A 20094-nucleotide genomic window follows, 5' to 3' on the forward strand; every position below is an offset into this window, starting at 1 on the left:
TTGAAAGTAAAAAGGAAGAGCCAAGTGATAAACAGAATGTTGAAAATGGTGAAGTTGAAATTCTGTATATATAATAAAAAAAAAAAAAAAAAAAAAAATTTAATTTTAGTTTTTTGTAAAGTTGAGTGTTACAGTTTTGTTATGTTTCATAAATTTTAGTTTATGTATGTTTTCCTTACATTTTTTTGTGTTTTCGTAAAGTTAAGTGTACCATATATGCCGTTTGTCCTCCTCCTCTGCCGCCACTTTCGGGGATAGCCTCACTCGAAAGGTAAGCTTCCACATTTTACGTACAGTATTTCTTGTATACCATGTACACTAATACACTTTATTTACTGGTAATTTTGCATTTTGTTATTAATTTAGGTATTGAATGGTCCAAATTGTTGTAGTATTTCATTGTTTATAGGTCAATTTAGCTTTATTATGAAATTTACTGGGGTGATTTTGGAGGGCTTGGGACGGATTAGCCATTTTACATGTAAAATGTGGTCCAAGATACGAAAACCTCATGATACGAAGGGCGCCTCGGAACGGATTAATTTCGTATCTTGAGGTACTACTGTACTTGGTGATCTGAATGAAAGTTTAAAAACAAATTTTTCTCTTAAATATGCATTATGATTGTTAATAATGCTAAAAAAGACTATGATAGATATGTTTATAAATCCGAAGGCAAATTGCAATGTTGCTATAGTCAGTGTTCTAAACTGTTTCAGATATACACATTGCATGCAGAACACTATATAATTAAAAAAAAAAAACCATTAACACAAAAAACAAGTTTAAAGAGTACAGGTTTACAATCCCCCATCCAATTACTAAAAAGCAATGAGAGAGAGAGAGAGAGAGAGAGAGAGAGAGAGAGAGGAGGAGAGAGGAGGAGGAGGAGAAGAGGGAGGGGGGAGGGAGCAGGAAGGGAGAGAGAGAGAGAGAGAGAGAGAGAGAGAGAGAGAGAGAGAGCATGTCATAGGGTTGATTTGACATGCAGACAGTTTGTGTATATGCAATTTTTTTTCTATACTTCTTACATAACCTTTATAAGGAATAAGAACACCAAGAGACCTCTGCCCTTTGCTTTGGTTCTAGGGATAATGCCACCACAGGAGAAATCTTTTTACATTAACCCACAAAGGCAACTAGGTGGCTATTTGGGTGGGCTGCAGAAGACAGCAACTAATGCAGCTAGCAGTGAAGAGGGTGACCTTACACTACCAGTAGTGAAATAAATATGAAAAAACATGGCCTTCTAGGGTTTTCTGCTATACTTCAAGAGGATCTGACCTCTGGGGAGACATTGCATCAAGGACAAAAATCCCTTGGCTTGTGGTGAATGATCTCTTCCTAACAAGCTAAACACTGAGGTTCAAGATTCAAATACTAAAAATATAATTCATACTTGACCAATAAAGGATACAAAGTAAAAACAGTACAACAATAACTAAACTTAAAGAAATTATCACTGGTTACTCTCAAGTGAATACATATGAGCAGATATCCATCAGCAGTGGAAAAAATCCACATATTGCCTGTCTTCCAAACTGAAAAATATTCATGCTAATGATCATGTGTGATTGTATACAAAATCTGCAAGAAAAAACTGAATGAACCTCACCATAAAGAGTTTTCCATTAGCTTTACCCTTCATGAGACTGTAACGTAAAATTATTTCTTATCACTCTTCCCTGTCCAGCGTTCTTTTTACCCAAGTCTCATAAATTAAAGATGAAATAAATATGTTACTTTCCTAAAAATTACATAAAAATCAGAGGAAAATATCCGGGCACCAGCTGACATCAGTTAACCCTGTCATTGATACATACTTTTACCTACCTAAAAACCAAAGCATCTGAAACAATTTTGCATTTAGTATATGATAGGACTACTGTAAGTAAGGGATTAATGATGAGAAGATATTTAAACTCTCTCAGGCCAAATAAAAATGTTCTCACACCATCTATTCACCCCATTTTTCAGAAGACTATTTCAACCCTGTAAATTTGAACATAAGACAGTGTGAAGGGAAATTATGGGGTAGTCAACTTTGCCCATTCTACCTGTCCTTGTCTTTCTCTATGGTAAAATCTATCAACTACAAGAATAAATCATTATTATAGTTGTCCCTTGCTTGGCTAGTTTTCACTTGTCCTTCCTTACCTTTACTTCTGCTTTGTTTCCTTTAACAAAATCTTAATTAAACTATTATACTTTGTACTGCACACAAATAGTATCCATGTATTCTATTCTTATAAAAACAGGCAAATTTTTCCACTGAAACACAACTGATATTACAATTCTCATGATGCATGTAAATTATGAGAGTTCAATGCATAATTTTAAACATGATTAAAAGGATTCAGGAATGACAGTAGACAGACATTTTATTATCTTCATTTTGTAGTACATGAAATTAATTTCAACTGTTACTTTCCTCATTTTTTGAAGCTTAGTCTTCACTGATTTCTAAAACAATGAGTCAGCCCTCAGCACTGTTCAGTTCAACATTTATGGGCACTAGCAATTTCTTAATAGTAACTACATGTTCTTGTAAACACATGTATGATTAATTTCAATATTAACAAGTTACTCAATAAATCCAAGAAAACTATTTTTGGATACATAGACTAATTGAAGTTTAAGCCTTAATGCCAATGTCTGGAACCAATCAGGATTATTCAGAACATTTCTACTTCCAGATGACAGTTCATCTGGTTGTAATGTTTGGTAAAGTTTAAAAACTTAACACTAGTAAAAATCAATACTATTACCATCCTTACAACCCTGAAACTTCAATTCCATCAAATGATTATCAAACCAATTCTAGTAGGACAACAATCTCTGACCTTGTGTGCCATAACTCCGTCTTTGTCGTCTTCAGCTAATCTTCTGATAAGTTCTAAAAGTTTTTCTCGCTGCTTTTTACTCGCCTGGCTCCAACTAGTCTGTATACAAAGAAAATGAAAATTTCCTTAAAAAGTGTACAAACAGCAAAATAGGAGACTATTTCCAAATCAAGGATCACAAAAATGAGGATTGATTAATGACATTAAATAATTATTGTGGTATTTGACAGAATAAAAGATGCACTGGCATGTAAGGCACATCTGCTTTTCAGCAAGGCATATTAAGGAAAAAGGTGTTTAATATTCATGTTTACAACTCCTTAATGAAAAATCTAAAAAAAACAAAAAGCTCTAAAAACCAATTTTTCTGTAGAGATTAGAGCAGTCATAGTTATAAGATTCATTTGGTCTGCAACAGTTACACTAAGTCACGCAGACTTTAAGCGTGATGTGGCAGGATTTGTCAGGTAAACGAGAGAGAGTGAGTTACAAGGATTAGGATGTCTAAAAGACTTGTTAGTCCATTACTCCATCCGAGGAGACATCGTTTGCTCACTTACCTCTAGGAGCAGGTTTTACTGTTTACTCACAGTTTCCTAATGATTTTGTCTAGCTTTCTTTTAAACTCTTCCACACTGTTGCTGAGAGAGAGAGAGAGAGAGAGAGAGAGAGAGAGAGAGAGAGAGAGAGAGAGAGAGAGAGAGAATATACTACTGATCTTGATTAGGCTGTTACACCAACAGTATCCATTTGCATAGGTCATATGGTATGTATTTAAAATAATAATAATTTTAATAAGAAATAGGCATAACTGACATCATGAAACAGCTGTGTTCTAATTTGGTTGTATCAGTGCTTGCTGTTGTTTATGCCAGTGTCTTGCAAGAATTAGGTGTAGCCACTTTGTAGTGGGAGCTATTACTCTGAGCAAAGAGACCAAAATTGAAAAACCTTTCCCTCAAACACAAACTTGAGGTACTTCTTCAAGCTGGGATGAATAGGAACGTAGAAATATACGTCCTGCAGGTCTAAGGACGTCATCCAATCTGCTGGGCGAATGGATGACAGGACTGATTTGTTTCCATCTTGAATTTTGTCTTTTAAGACGAAGACACAGAGTGCTGACATCCAGCACCCTGAGGGCTTTGGGACCATGAAGAGATGGTTGTAAAAACCTGGAGAATGACGGTCCTACTCTGGTTCTATTGTCCCCTTTTTTAAAAGAGACATCACTTCTCTGACCCTTGCGATTAAGCAGTCAAGACAACTGGCATGATGACTACGGGAGGCATTTTCGGAAAGGGGATGATTAACCTCCTTTCAGAACCTTCACGATCCAGGCCTCTGCTCCCTTTTTCTGCCAAACCTCCTAAAATGGAATAAGTCTGGCACTGAGGACGGTCTCCTCACTTGCGAGAAGAGCCTTTAGCAGAGGTCTGCTTGACTGCTTTCGGGGCGAAATGAGTTCTTCCTCTGAAATCGGAGAAGGCTCTCGGTCTGGACTGAAAGGGTTGTGGCCTTGAAAGAAGACACTGCTTCAAACTTGCAGCAGGAGTCTCTTTAGGTCTCTTGGTGCACTGCACAAAAAGATCCTGGGTGCTTTTCTTCTGCAACTCAGAAGCTATGCCAAGGACTGTAGACTGTGGAAACAGGTGTCTTTTATCCAGCAGAGAATACAGCAACGTCTATCTTGAGTAGTCTTAACTCCCTTAGAGGTGTACAAGCACCAGAGCTCCCTCTTCTTCAGAATGCCTAGCATATAAAGGGAAGCTAGTTCATGGGAGCCTTCTGTGATTCTCCTGTCAATACAAGATAAAACTCCTAACCACTCTGACAAAGCAGTCTCAGAAAGATGGAGCAAGATCTAATTTTGTGGGTCACAGCATCCACTGCCCAATCAAGAAAGTTCATACTTCAAACACTTTGAAGATGTTCTTGAGTAGATGCACAAGTTTTGAGGCCAAAAACAAAGCCTATGAAAAGGCAGAGCACCTGACCAAATCTACTAATCCAAGAAGTCTCCTTGGGAAGAGGCACAGATTCCCAAAGAAGGTACCTTTAATACATACGAGAGATACCTCCATTTCAAAATCCTAGAGGGAGGAGAACTAAAAGTGGTCCTGCCTCAATCCCTCTTTTCTACTAGCCACACTTCTATGTCCTTAAATCCTTTCTTTGCTGAAAAAGAAAGCACCATCTTTGGTATGTTGGAGGATGCAGACAAAGGCATATCCATCACTAATGTTGATGTTGGCAACTAGGGAGTTGTAGGTGAAAAGAATGTCAGATAAGAAGCCAGTGGGAACTTCATTAATGCGAAGTACACAAAAGAGGCAGCCTGGTCCTCTACCTCTTCCTCTTCCGATGAAACAGGAGAAAGATCCGCAGGAATTGAGTTGTGTCTGCAACCAGAGGAGCTTGGGGAGTCGGAGCTACAACAGGCACCTGAAGAAGTTCTGCACCTAAGGAAGCTTGAAGTGTCCCAGCCACTATTGGCGCCTGAGATGAAGTGGGCTCTTGAGGCGTCGAGGGAGCATTAAAAAGGAAGGCCAAAATGTTGTCTAATTTCAGCTGAATAGCGTCCACTTCAGCTGAAACAACAGGAGCTACTGGAGGAGGGGGAGGCGCCACTGTGCGCTCGGGCAAAACTGCACCTTGCCATTTTCCACCTTTGCTTAAATTTACTGGACCTGGCAAACAGAAAAGATATCATAGCTGGGACTGGGTTTTATATCTGAAGCTAAATAGTGGGAACTGTGGCAGGACCATCAACTGCCCGATAATGTTCGGACCTGAGCGATATCAGGCGGAACTATTTTGCAGGGCTGGACCACGGATTCCAGGGGGATCTAGTTTTGCGGATAGGACTCTCGGCATTCTGTCCGGTTTGCCCATAATGTGATTAGGGTGGGGATGTATTCTGGTAATCCTCTCAGTCCTATCAAGCGGGTTTGGCTTACACTTGGGCCACTCTAATCATGTTGTGCCATCCCGTGGAGTGGGGTAGGGTAGGAACGTGGACATTTGGGAGTCGGTTCTCACTTGTGCCATTAGTGGAGGAATAAAATCCATGAAAGGCAGACGATATCTTTTTAATTAAGGTTTTCAGGTTTATTTTTTTTTTTTCCAACTTAAATCTTTATGAAATCAAATAATAAAGATTCAAGTACCCCTGGACCGTTTGATGGCGGTGAATCGGCACAGTTAATGACTACTGGAACCTCCCCTGACAAACTTCCTCTGGAAAACTCAAAAAAACCTTCCAGTGTAATTACACTGAAACCCTATGCTCCTTTACAGAGTAAAGGGAAATTAAGCAGAGACATGTTTGAAATTGGACCTGGAATATTTGAAAAGTCTTATGAAAAGTATTTTACTTTTAATCTGGGAGAAGATAGTTATGATATTTTTGCTGTATATCGAGATATTGTGAAGTGTTGTGGCCGAGAGCCAAAGATTTCTTATGAAGGTAGAAGAAAGCTGACGGTGGAATCTACCTCAGCCAAACTGAAAAACTGAAATTATCATCACACCTTGGAGGAGTCAAAGTACAATGTGCAGCACATGCTTTTTGGAATTACTCCAAGGGAATGATATATGCTCCCCAACTGATGACGTACGCCGAAGATAAACTTGTAGAGGAATTAAAAAATCAAGGTGTCATAAAAGTTGAGCGAATGAAGAAGAAGGTAAATGGAGTCTTTGTACCACTTCCCAATTTAATTATTACATTTAATTCTACCCAATTACCTACTATAGTAAAAGCAGCCTGGCTACGTTTTAAGATTGAACAACATATCCCAAGACCGAGGAGATGTTTCCATTGTCAAGAATTCGGACATATGTTAGGGTCCTGTAGACATAAACTGCAAGGCAAGCCAGCCACATGTGTCAAATGCAGTGAACCAGAGCATGGCATATGTAATAAACAAGCCAGATGTATACATTGTGGAGGAAATCATCCATCATCTTCTCTTAATTGTGATGTATACATCATGGAAAAAGAGATTCAAACTTTAAGGGTAACAGAACATATCACATTTAGGGAGGCAAAAGAGAGAGTATTGAATCAATATGTTAGACCAGGAATATCCTTTTCCAGTGTCGCTGCTAGCCGAAAGAGAAATATAAATGTTAATAAGGATAATTTAAATAAGAAACCGGTGACGACCCATACTCTTGCCTCTTTAGAGGCGGCGCCAATTGTTGCTGGCGTTCCTTCCTCTTCGGAGGCTGTGCCAGTGATTTCTGGTGCTCTTGCCTCTCCGGAGGCTGCACTAGTGATTTCTGGTGCTCATGACTCTTCAGAGGCTGCGCCAGTGATTCCAGGCCTCCCTGCCTCTTCGGAGGCAGTGCCAGTTGATTCTGGCACTCCCGCCTCTTTGGAGGCAGTGCCAGTGGTTTCTGGCACTTCTGCTTCTACGGAAGCAGAACCAGTGATTTCTGGTACTCCTGCCTCTGTGGAGGCTGTGCCGGGTGTACCTGGCACTTCCACCTCACTGGAGGCTGTACCAGCTTTAAATGGTGCTTCTGATCCTTTGGAGGATGCACCAATGTCCAACCTTCACACCCTCCTCAGGCAGCATCAACTTTGTCTGGTGTTCCTGAGACCGATAACCCTCTGAAAAGGAAGGCAGCCATAAATAACCGTTCTCCTTCCAAAAATAAGGAGCAAGTCAGTAAGCTGAAAGCTCTTAAAAGAGGCTCTAATTTTGCAGGTTCTAATGGAAAGTAAATTAATTAATTTTCTACAGTGGAACTGTCAGGGATTAAGAGCTAAATGGGAAGAATTAAAACTGCTCATATCAGAAGTGTCTCCTGATTATATATTGTAAAATTGTTATTGGTATTTTATGCATTGTTGAAATATGGTGGGTGTCCTATATATGGACAGCATATGGTGATTCTAGAAGGTGTCTGTTGATGTATTTAAGTTGTGTTGTGACGTCATAGGCCGTGACGTCATAGACAAGATGGCGGGGCATCAGGGGGATGTCAACAATGACACAGGGAGTAGAAAGCAAGTGCTGGTGGTGTGTAGTTGGTAGGGGAGAGCTCTCTGTCTGGTAGGAGTTTTTGGGTCGTAAGTCTTGTTGTGCTGTTGTTCTAAGGTGATTTCTGGAGTATACTGGAATTGGAGAAAGCGTACAGGTGGGTAGATTATTCATTTGTGTAAATAAAAGGGGTTAGGCTAGGCTAAAATTCAAACTGGTAGCAGAGCGTGGTTGATCAAAGATGCCTGGATCCGACAGTGAACAAAGGGATACTACTAGATGGAGAAGGGAAAGTCCTAGGTTTAGTGGGATACAAGAAGAATACAAAGTATAGAAAGGTCAAGCCGAAGATTGGCTATTGTTGTATGGAGAAGATACAAAATACCTGGCGATAAAAATGAGAATGAGCTTAAATGGGAAAGCCCGAGAGCTAGTGGAAGCATTAGATAGAGAGAAACTTACTGGTACAGAGGGTCCAAAGTTAATCCTAGAGAAACTAGATAAAGCCTATCTAAAGACTCGGTAATGGAGAATTACGGCAGAATAAAAAGATACCTTCTAATAAGAAGAGAATCTAGTGAAAAGATGGACTATTTAATTAGATACGAGAAGGCAGGATCTGAGTGTGAAAGAGCAATGGGGAAAGGCACGCTTGAAGGGGAAGTCAAGGGTTATCATGTAATAGAGCAAGCAAATCTCACGGAAAATAAAAAAACAAATGGTACAAATGGTATTATCGGCTTGTGGGCAAGAAAAGCTAGAGTACGGAAAAGTGTCGCAAACAATGAAGACTATTTGAGGGATTAGAGACTAAAGAGGAACGGGAATGGTGGGGGTCGTCAGAAGGCAATGCCAGTTCTGGGAGAGGGAGGGAAAACCAGAGATATCGGGGAAGATGGAACCGAGGTAGGGGTGGTAGAAATCCTATAAACAAAGAAGGGAAGGTAACAGTATGTGCAATATGCAGCTCAGAATGGCATTGGGCTAGGGATTGTCCTCAGAATTTTCATAATAGGAAGAAAACTGAAACAAGACTACAAGAAAATAAGCTGAAAACAGAAACTGGGACAGAAGTAGTAGTTTATGTAGGAGAAGTTAATAAAATAGTGGAAGCATCGTGGGAGGTGGTTGATGCAATTTTGGACATAGGGTAAATCAACAGTTTGCGGGGAATTGTGACAAGCACGTATTGTCATGGATTTGAGTCAGGAAGAGTTGAGGAGAATGAGGGACACTAGGACAGAGTCTAATAAAGTGTTTAATTTTGGTGAGACATCTTTTAAGTCCAAAGGAATAATAGAAATACCTGTGATACTAAAAAACCAAAAGTTTAATGGGTATGACCCTAATTTGAAAGAAAATTGTGTCATAATATGATATTGTTATGATACAATGAAGTTTGTTCATACTTACCTGGCAGATATATATAATCAAAGTGCCCACCCAACTCCCCTCAGGAGACAGTGGGAATAGAAAATCTGAATAGAAAATGGGAATGATTCCTGATACCCGCCTCCCAGCGGCGGGAATGGGTACTAACCACCTGACTCCCACTACGTGTGTCGTAAGTTTTGAGATTCTGTCGGACTTCGGAGAATACAGCTATATATATATCTGCCAGGTAAGTATGAACAAACTTCATTGTATCATAACTATCATTTTGTTCATGAAGCTTACCTGTCAGATATATATATAGCTGAATCCCACCTTTGGGGGTGGGGAGAGACAGAATAGGATTTTAAGAAACATATACATGCAGATGATTGACATCTTGGTTCCTTACCTGTTAGCATAGCTGACTTCGTGATTACTGTCACCCAAGTCTGCTTCTGCTTTACTAGTCTCTCCAGCAACGTAGTGACCTATGTAGCTGGTGAGCTCTAGATGATCTGTCAACGGGGGCATGACCACAATGCGACTAGACCATTTGACCATACTATGAGGGCAACGAAGCAAAAACCACCACCTGACCTAGCCTATCAAAAGTTAAATCCCACATATCTAGGCTAAAGGAAGGGAAGTCCGCCTTAGGCGGTCGACCCTACAACCATAAACAATACAATCATTAAAAGCTCACCTAACCATTTTCTATAGGAAAGGATGAGTGCTACTTCCTGCCACCAAAATAGTGTCTGCGGCGACGTATGGCCCTAGCGAATAGCAGTTCTCGTATGTCGTCTTCACCTCCCGCAGGTAGTGTGAAGTGAACACCGAGTTGCTACGCCAAAAGGTGGCACTCAAACTGTCACTGAGTGCCATGTTCTTTTGGAAGGCTACCGAGGCAGAGATAGCTTTCACTTCGTGAGCGTTCACTTTCAACAGCTTCATGTCACTGTCATTACAAGATGAATGCGCCTCCTTGATGGTGTCCCTCAAGAAGAATGCCAGAGCATCCTTAGACATTGGCAGGTCTGGTCTCTTGACTGAACACCACAAGTTACTAGAAGGACCTCTACATTCTTCATTCTCCGCAAGTAGAATTTGAGAACCCTGACAGGGAACAGGACTCTCTCAGGCTTCCGACCAATGATTTCAGCCATACACTTAATTTCAAAAGTCTTGGGCCAAGGGTTGGACGGATTCTCGTTCTTTGCCAGAAACGTCAGGCTCAATGAACAAACGGCATCATGCTCCTTAAAACTAACATGCTTGCTAATAGCTTGAATTTCGCTAACTCTCTTCGGCATCGCCAGAGCAGTTAAGAAAACAGTCTTTCTAGTCACGTCTCTTAGTGACGCAGCGTGAAGCGGTTCGAAACGACTGGACATCTGGAACTTTAGAACCACGTCCAAGTTCCATGACGGCAACTTACGTTGAGGCACCTTCGTGGTCTCGAATGATCTCAAGAGATCGTGAAGGTCTTTGTCGTTTGCCAAGTCCAGGCCTCTGTGTCGACAGACTACAGACAGCACACTTCTGTAGCCTTTGATCGTCGGGACTGCCAGCTTCAAGTCCTTCCTCAGGTAAAGTAGGAAGTCAGCGATTTGGTTCACAGAGGTCGTGGTGGAGGAAATGCCCTTCTTCTTGCACCAACTCCTGAAAGCGGCCCACTTCGACTAGTACACTGCAAGAGAGGAAGCTTTCCTTGCATTGGCAATAGCTCTTGCCACAGGTCTTGAAAAGCCTCTCGCTCTGGCTAGCTTTTGGATAGCCTGAACGCAGTCAGACTCAGAGAGGGGAGGTTTTTGTGGTACCTCTCGAAGTGGGGCTGTCTGAGTAGATCTATCCTTGACGGAAGCGTCCTCAAGAAGTCTACTACGAAGGACATGACCTCTGTGAACCAGTCTTTCGCAGGCCAGAATGGGGCGACCAGCGTCATCCTCGTCCCTTCCGAAGCTGCAAACTTTCTTAGAACTTCCCCTAGGATCTTGAACGGGGGAAAGGCGTAAAGATCCAGGCCTGTCCAGTCCCAGAGAAGGGCGTCTATCGCCACTGCTCCTGGATCCAGAACCGGGGAGCAGTAAAGTGGAAGTCTCTTCGTCCTCGACGTCGTGAAGATGTCGACGAGAGGACATCCCCATAAACTCCACAGCTCCTGGCATACATCTTGGTGAAGGGTCCATTCGGTCGGCAGCAGTTGACCTTGCCAACTGAGGAGGTCTGCACGGACGTTCTCGACGCCTGCGACAAACCTCGTAAGGATCGTGACGTCCCGTGCTTTCGCCCACAACAAGATCTCCTTCGCTAGAGTGAACAGGGACCGAGAGTGTGTTCCTCCCTGCTTCTTGATGTAGGCCAGAGCTGTGGTGTTGTCCGAGTTGATTTGGACTATCCGACGAGAGACTTTCTCTTGGAAGAACTGGAGCGCTAAATGGATGGCTGCCAGCTCTTTGAGGTTTATGTGCCAAGACACCTGTTCCCCTCTCCAGGTGCCTGACACTTCTTCCCCCCTAGCGTTGCTCCCCACCCCGTGGTAGACGCGTCGAACAACACTAGGTCGGGGCTCTGAAGCTTGAGGGAAAATCCCTCCGACAGCTTCACAGGATCGAGCCACAACCTTAGGTGACCTTTTACCTCTTCCGCGATCTTCAAGATCATATCTAGATTGTCCTTCTTTCCAGTTGTCCGTCAGGAAAAACTGGAGAGGTCTGAGGTGCAGTCTCCCCAGGGAAACAAACTTCTCCAACGAGGAAATGGTCCCCAGCAGACTCATCCATTCCCTCACCAATCATGATTCTTTCCCTAGAAAGGCTGACACTTTGCTTAAGCCTTGCTGCTGACGTTCCTGGGACGGAAAAGCTCGAAAAGCCACTGAATCCCCAGATACACGATGGACTGCGTTGGGGTCAGATGTGACTTTTCAAAATTCACCAGAAGTCCCAGGGACTTCGCTAACATTAAAGTTGTGTGCAGGTCCTCCAGACACCAGGCTTCCAAAGAGGCATGAATGAGCCAGTCGTCTAGGTAAAGAGATCCTGACGTTTGTCAGATGAAGCCACCTCGCCACGTTCTTCATTAAAATGGTGAAGACCATTGGGGCCATGCTCAACCCGAAGCAAAGAGCCCTGAATTGGAATACCTTCCCTTTCAGGACAAACCGCAGGTACTTCATCGACTGGGGATGGATCGGGACATGAAAATAGGCGTCCTGAAGATCTAATGACACCATCCAATCACCTGGTCTTATGGCCCCAAGAACTGACTGAGGCGTCTCCATCTTGAACCTCTGTTTCTCCACAAAGAGGTTCAGACTGCTTGCATCTAACACCGGTAGCCAACCTCCCAACTGCTTCAGCACCAGGAACAACCTGTTGTAAAAGCCCGGGGATTCTAGGTCCAAGACCTGTTCTACCACTCTCTTTTCGAGCATCTGCTCGAGCAGATCGTAAAGAATCTGCTGCTTCTCCCAATGGTAAGAGGGCGACAGTTCCCTGGGTGTCGTGCACAGCGGGGGCGGCTTCAGGAAAGGGATCTTGTAACCTTGCTCGACGAAGTTGAGTGACCAGCTGTCCGCATCTCTCTCTCTCTCTCTCCAGGCTTCCGCAAATAAACGAAGCCTGGCTCCTACCGGTGACTGAAGGACTGCGTTCTCATTTCTTGCCCATGAGCTTCGAAGGGGCTCTGCCTCTGGGAAGGCCTCTTCCTCGAGGAGACGGTCTCGAGGAGGCTCCGCCTCAAAAGGGCTTCTGCTTCTTTGAAGCTTGTACTCCCGAAGACGTGGAAGGGACTGCTGGACATCGAGAAGATTGAGCAAGCAGGTCCTGTGCCGCCTTCTCTTGCAAGCTGACGGCAAGATCTTTGACAATAGCCTGGGGAAAGAGATGGCTCGAAAGAGGGGCAAACAACAATTCCGACCTCTGCGAGGGAGAAACAGACTTCGCCATAAAGTTACAGAACAGCGCTCTCTTTTTCAAGAGCCCTGTGCAAAAGTGCGAAGCCAGCTCCTCTGAACCATCCCTGACGGCCTTGTCTATACACACCATGATGCTTGACAGCTCCCCCAGGCTAATCGATTCCGGACTACGCGACTGAGTATCCAGTACCCCCAAGCACCAGTCCAAGAAATTAAACACCTCTAAAGTACGAAAGAGGCCCTTCAGATGGTGGTCTAGTTCCGAAGGTGTCCATGTCACTTTCGCGGATGAGAGAAGCGCCCTCCTCGGTGCATCCACCAGGCTGGCGAAGTCCCCCTGAGCAGAAAAGGGAACTCTCAATCCGACGTCCTCTCCTGTCTCGTACCATATACCTGCCTTGCCGCAAAGTCTTGACGGAGGTAGGGCAAAAGAGGTCTTCCCTTGAGCTTTCCTTGACTCCATCCAATCATGGACCTTCCGAAAAGCTCTCTAGGTAGAAAGAGACGTCTTCATCTTAACGGAACCAGGGGTCTTGCTGGCTTTCGAAGACGATAACTGAGAAGGCGGAGAGCGAAGAGCAGAGGGTTGGAAAATATCCCCAAGCGAGGCACGGAGAAGGCGGGCCAAGACCTGGTAATCAGAAGACGCTGATGTTGCAGGTTGATCTTTGTTAGTTTCCTCTGAAGAGCTGCTCACCTCACCCTCTTCTGCAGGCAAGGCAGACGGGACCACCGAAGGAAGGGGTAACATACCTTTAGGACCAAGTCTCAAACAAGAGCGTTGCTGAGAAGACGAAGGCAAAGCACAAGAGTGAGCGTCTTCCAAAAACGCTACAGCAGGTTCAGGAATCGAAGTAAAAGCTCCCTGAAGCGAAGAGACATGACGAGCCTCCTGTAGGCGGCTAGCGTCTTGACAGACGTCAGAAAGAATGTCCGAGCGTCGGGGAGCGTCCATGTCAGCATCCATACAAGCGACCAGCAAAGCGTCATGCTTAACGTCCTGACGAGCGTCCAGAAAAGGGTCACATTGGACGTCAATACGAGCAGCCCGTGACGCAGCCGAATGAAAAGAGTTCATCTTAGCAGCTTGCGGGGCGTCATGCTTGGCAGCAAGAGAAGCGTCCTTCAGGAAAGGGCGAGAGACGTCTTGGCGAGCTACTCGACTGCGCGAAGCAGCTTGCACAGAGGCAAGCTTAGCAGGAAGAGCAACATCCTGCTTTGCAGCTGAGCGAACGTTGTGTTCTGTAAACAGTGTCACGCAGCGAAGAGAGGGGAGCGTCCTGAGGAGCAGGAAAACAGTCCTTGCTCCGAAAGCGACGATGTTGCTCCCTCTCGACGGAAGAACGTTTAGGTAGACGTTCCTCGCGCCCTCTAGATAACCGCTGGGGAGCAGCACAAAATCCAGAGGGCGACGAAACAGGAGAAAGAGACGAGCGAGGAGAAGGCAAGGGAGACTGTCTGGTCCTCTTAATCGGCAGTCTGTCATCCCTCCTCCTCCGACGAGGTTCTGCCTCTCTCTTGGCCTTCAACGAAGCAAGCTGTTGCTGCATAGAGCGGATGATCTTCTCGGTCGGAGAAGACTCCCTCTCAGGAGAAGGGCTGATCCTGTGAGAAGACGAGGGGCGAGGGGACGCCTTCTTCCTTCTCACAGGAACCGACTGGAGCGACTGGGGCGCTCGAAGGCGTCATCATCGGATGACATCCTGGTCCTCTTCTGCGGCGGGAAGGCAGCGAAACTATCCGGGAAGGACCGCAGATCAGCAGAGGCGAACAGACGTAAAGCGTCCTGCTCTCTGAAGCTCCTCTTCAACGAGCGAGTCAGACCGAGAACTCCACCCCTTGCCAGGGAGGACGCCTCGGAGGACGAGAAGCACTCCTTAAGGAAGACGTGCACGAGCACGCTCCTTGGCAGCCTGGGAAGCATCAACAGGTACTGCCGAAGGGACGCCAGATCGGTGGGGGTTCCCCGTGACCCTCCTTCGGCTTTCGACTTGCCCTCTCCCTGTATCCTGGGAGTCCGGCAGAGGTCCAGGCCTAGAGGCGTTATAGGGCCGATCTGACGCCCCTCCACAGCACTAGGGGCACTATCACTGCACTTCACTGCACTATGATCACTTTTACCTTCCAAGGCGAGCACTTTAGATTCCAGATTACGCAGCGAATCCAGAATCACAGAAAGGGCATTACCCTCCACAGACACCATTTCAGGGCCCGAAGGCAACACTACAGTGTTAGGAGTTGCAAATGCTACTGGAGGGTTAGCAGGAGAAACATTACTGCCCTGACGTCTACTGTCTGACATACTTCTGGAGGAAGACCACCTGATCCTATCACGCTCTAACTTGCGCACATAGGATTCATACGCCTTCCAACCCGAATCAGACAGACTTTCACACTCCTTACAATGATCATCAAACATACACAAATGTCCCCTACAATTCTTGCATACTGTGGGGGGGTCTACCGAAGCTTTCGGTAGCCTCACCTTACGTTATTCCTTACAACATACTCTGGCGCTAGCCGAACTAGACCCAGACATCTTAGTTTAAGGAAAAATCAAGCCAATATCCAAACCAGTCCACAAATAACGTGTGCCTAGCCACAGATCCAAATTCAAAAACCAAAAGTCAATATGATATTGTTATGATACAATAAAGTTTGTTCATACTTACCTGGCAGATATATATATAGCTGAATTTTCTGAAATCCGACAGAATTTTAAAAACTTCCGACACACGCAGTGGTCGGCCAGGTGGTTAGTACCCATTCCCGCCGCTGGGAGGCGGGTATCAGGAACCATTCCCATTTTCTATTCATAATTTTTATTTCCACTGTCCCCTGAGGGGAGGTGGGTGGGTACTTGATTATATATATCTGCCAGGTAAGTATGAACAAACTTTATTGTATCATAACAATATCATTTTGTTCATGAAACTTACATGTCAGATATATATATAGCTGAATCCCACCGTTGGAGGTGGGAAGGGACAGAATAGAAGGATTTTGGGGAAACAAATGCATGCAGATGATTTACATCTTGGTTCCACCTGTTAGCATAGCTGGCTTCGTGGTTACTGCCACGTAAGTCTGCTTGTGCTACTAGAGTTGCCAGCGAGGTAGAGACCTATATAGCTGGTGCACTCCAGATGATCTGTCAACAGGGGCGAGACCACAACGTGACTAGACCATATTGACCATACCATGAGGGCTAGAAGTAAAATAAATATATTATATATATATATATATATTATAGAGTATATATATATATATATATATATATACTATATATATATATATATAATAATATATATATATATATCTATATCATATCTATATATACTATATATATATATATATATATATATAGTATATATATATATATATATATATATATATATATATATATATCACCACCTGACCAACCTAGCCAAAGTTAAGGTGTTTTAACTAAGGCTTAAGAGTTAAGAAGTCGCCGTTGTCGGCGACTCAACAACTAAATTAAGAGCTCTTCCTAACCATTTTCTACAGGATAGGATGAGTGGTACTTCTTGCCCCAAAGATTGTATCTGCAGACACGTATGGCCCTAGCGAGCAGCAGATCTCATATGCCATCTTCACATCTCGCAGGGAGTGTGAAGTGAACACAGAGTTGCTTCGCTAAAACATGGTACTCAGGATGTTGCTGAGTGCCATCTGTTAAAATGCTTCCGAGGCCGCGCCCTCACCTCGTGAGCATTCAGATCAAAAGATTTCAAATCTTTGTGCAAACACAATGAAGGAGCATTTTTGAAAGAACTCCTTAACACTAAAGCCAGGGTGTTCTTCGATATGGGCAATACTGGTCTTTTTCGGAACACTGCAGATTGCCCGAATGACTTCGACTTTCTTGAGTTTTATGTAGATAAAACTTAAGAGACCCGACAGGGCACAGGACTCTCTCTGGCTCCTGCCCACTAACTTGTGCCATCCTTGCTTCCAAGCTCCTGGCCCAAGGACAAAACGGGTTTCCATTCTTAGGCCACAACGGAAGGCTTAGAGAGCACACCGCCTTGTTCTCTCTAAAGCCAAAACTTGTGACGATGGCTTAAAATCTCACTAACCCTCTTTGTCGTATCTAGGGTGGTTAGAAGAAGGCCTTCCTGATCACATGCAAGAAGTTAACAGGTAGGAGAGGTTCGAATGCTTTGACATCAAGAACTTCAGACTACGTCTAAGTTCCATATTGAAAGCTTCAATCTGGACATGCACAGTCAGTCCGTCTGTACTAAAGTCAGGTGACCGACCAGTTGACCAGTCAGACGAATCAAGGACAGCAAGGCTGTACCCTGAAGACCATAAGGCACTATTCTTCGCTGAAGGATGAGTGTCTGGACTGCCTGGGCAATTCAATCTAAGCAAACCTTGGGGGGTGTATCAATGCAACCCAACGTCGTCAGCGAATCAACTCCTGAGCAACTCCTGACTCGAGCTTCTGGTGCCAGGAGAAAGGAGCGAGGAGCAAAAAGGCGATTCAGTCCCGAAGGAAGAATGCCTGACAGTCCAACCTGGTCTCATGTTACACGATCATCGGGGGTGTATAAACGCAACCGACTTCGTCAACAAGAAACTCAGGGCTACTATATGTCACCTGATCTCGCACGAGTGTCTGACTCAGAGAAAACAGGCGAGACAAAAAGTAGATGGTGAGAGAGTTTCGAGATTCCACAGAACTCAAAGATCGTGAAGGGCTTTGTTGTTTGACAGAAGCAAATCTCTGAGCCCAAAGGCCATCAACAACATATTTGCGTATTCTTTAATAGTTGTGACTGCCAGCTTATCCCATTCTTCAGATGGAAAGGGAAGACGGTAATCTTATTCCTGTCAACATCTCGATAGTCTGAACGTAGTCAGACTCAGAGCGGAGAGGTTATAGGTACCTTTCGAGTTAGAGTAGACCGACTCTTTCGGAAAAGGTCCTTGGAAAGTAAACGACCTCTGTGAATCCAGGATTCTGAAGGCCAACATGGGGCGATCAGCGTCACTGTCGCTCCCTGTGACGTCATAAATCCTCTTATTACATTTCCTAAGCGATTGAAAAAAGGGGAAAAGACTAAACATCCATCCCCCTTCAATATCATAGGATGGCGTTTAATGGTACCGATCCCGGATCGAGAATCAGGGAGCAGAGAAGAAGAAGCCTCTTCGTCCTCAACATATCGAAGAGAAGAATGAAAGGGCGTCCCTAAAGTCTCCACAACTCTCAACAAACTTCTAAAGAAAGATTCCACTCGGAAGTCAGTAGTTGCTGCCGTCGATCGAGACGATTCGTACGGACTTTAGCAATCCTGTAACGAACCTCTAGAGGATCGTTACATTCTACGCCTGTTGTTATAATAGGCTCTTTCTCGTAAACTCGAACAGGGACCGAGAGAAGATACTTCTTAAGATATGAGAGAGCTGTGGAATATCAGAGTTGATCTGGACCCCTGGTTCCCAAAAACTCGTTTCGAGGACTGGAGGGACGACCGAATTGCTTCTACTTCTTTTAGATTAAGACCCAGGACATCTGAAACCCTCTCCAGATGTCCGGCACCTTCCTTCTATCACCTCAGGTGATAGACGCACTGAGAAATGTTCAGAATCATTCCTAGATCTTGAATAATATTTCAGTTTCCCGGTAGGAAAAAACTGTGGAGATCTGAATTGCAGTCTACTCAGGGAAACAAACTTCTTCAGGAAGGAAATGGTCCCCAGCAAGCTCATCCATTCCCTCCCCGAGTATGCTTACTTCCCTAATAAGGCTGCGCTTTGCCTAAGCAGGAGAGCATATAAAAGTGCAATGTTGCGGTAGACTCGTAGTTCTATACCGTGCGGTAACGAGCACCGAAAGGATTACGAGATATCTCTGATGAACATAGTAAGGCAAAACGAATGCAATGTTTATTCATTCACGTAAGAAATCCCCTCAATCTTAGGCTAAAGTCCGTGATTGTAGGACAGAGATACAGTTAGTCAGTCAATCCCGCAGGAGAGACGTAACCACCAGCACAGAGATACAGTTAGTCAGTCAATCCCGCAGGAGAGAGAGACGTAACCTACCGCGTATGACAGCGCACGAGCTGGTACTGGCTCGGTTGGACTGGAGGACAGACACAGCAGAGGCTTACGAACGTCGTCTCTTAACTTTATGTCTGGGTTGCCAGCTACCCTATTCTACGAAGAAATAGGTCCGTTATTTTTTGAGCAGAAAGAGACTCTCAAGCTGGTATATTTAAGCGAAACAGAAAACGCTAAATATATAGATGCGTTTGTGTCGTCAGAACACTACCATACAATGGTAAAAGATAAATCAGAAACTCCTGGAAGGCTGCAGGGAGTAACGATTAAATGTCCTTAAAATAATAGACAATAGACCTCTCGGTTGCCATCCGAAGAGGTAACTACAGCAAGCGTATATGACTTGAACCAACCAGTAGTAAAATAACGCAAGGCAAAATATGATATTATATTACAATAAAGTTTGTTCATACTTACCTGGCAGACATATATATAGCTGAATTCGGAAATACAGCTACATACATATCTGACAGGCAAGTTTCATGAACAAAACTTAAGAGAATCGAAGCAGACAGCTCAAGCTTCTTATGTTACTGGACCTAAGCGGTCATTGACGTAGTCTACAAGTCTATTTCTTGTACGAGTCTGCGAATGATGAATGAGAGCTCTTCCGAATCTTGTCAATAAGAGCTTATCCGCTTACGCAATATTATATTAATGAGATGTTTGTCAATGAGAACTAACCCATTTACGGGACAGAGAGATATTTTGTCAATGAGGGGATACCCACTTACTTGACAAAACGATAGTATATTGTCAATGGGGGAAAAAATCACTGAATTGACAAAACGTAATCCAGGACAAAACGATAGTATATTGTCAATGGGGGAAAAAATCACTGAATTGACAAAACGTAATCCAGGAAGTC

At 44.0% G+C, this 20094-nt stretch overlaps 1 protein-coding gene across 4 annotated transcripts in view; it reads right to left on the reverse strand.

Annotated features, from left to right (window-relative positions):
* Positions 1 to 20094, reverse strand: part of LOC135198612 (probable ubiquitin carboxyl-terminal hydrolase FAF-X) — a 506622-nt gene that overhangs the window by 359251 nt on the left and 127277 nt on the right. For all 4 annotated transcript variants that reach the window (XM_064226360.1, XM_064226357.1, XM_064226358.1 and 1 more), the window contains exon 11: positions 2844 to 2942. In XM_064226360.1, the coding sequence (XP_064082430.1) occupies positions 2844 to 2942 (99 nt within the window). The remainder of the gene's footprint in view (positions 1 to 2843; positions 2943 to 20094) is intronic.

Source organism: Macrobrachium nipponense, chromosome 22 (genome assembly GCF_015104395.2).
Source record: "Macrobrachium nipponense isolate FS-2020 chromosome 22, ASM1510439v2, whole genome shotgun sequence".
NCBI lineage: Eukaryota > Metazoa > Arthropoda > Malacostraca > Decapoda > Palaemonidae > Macrobrachium > Macrobrachium nipponense.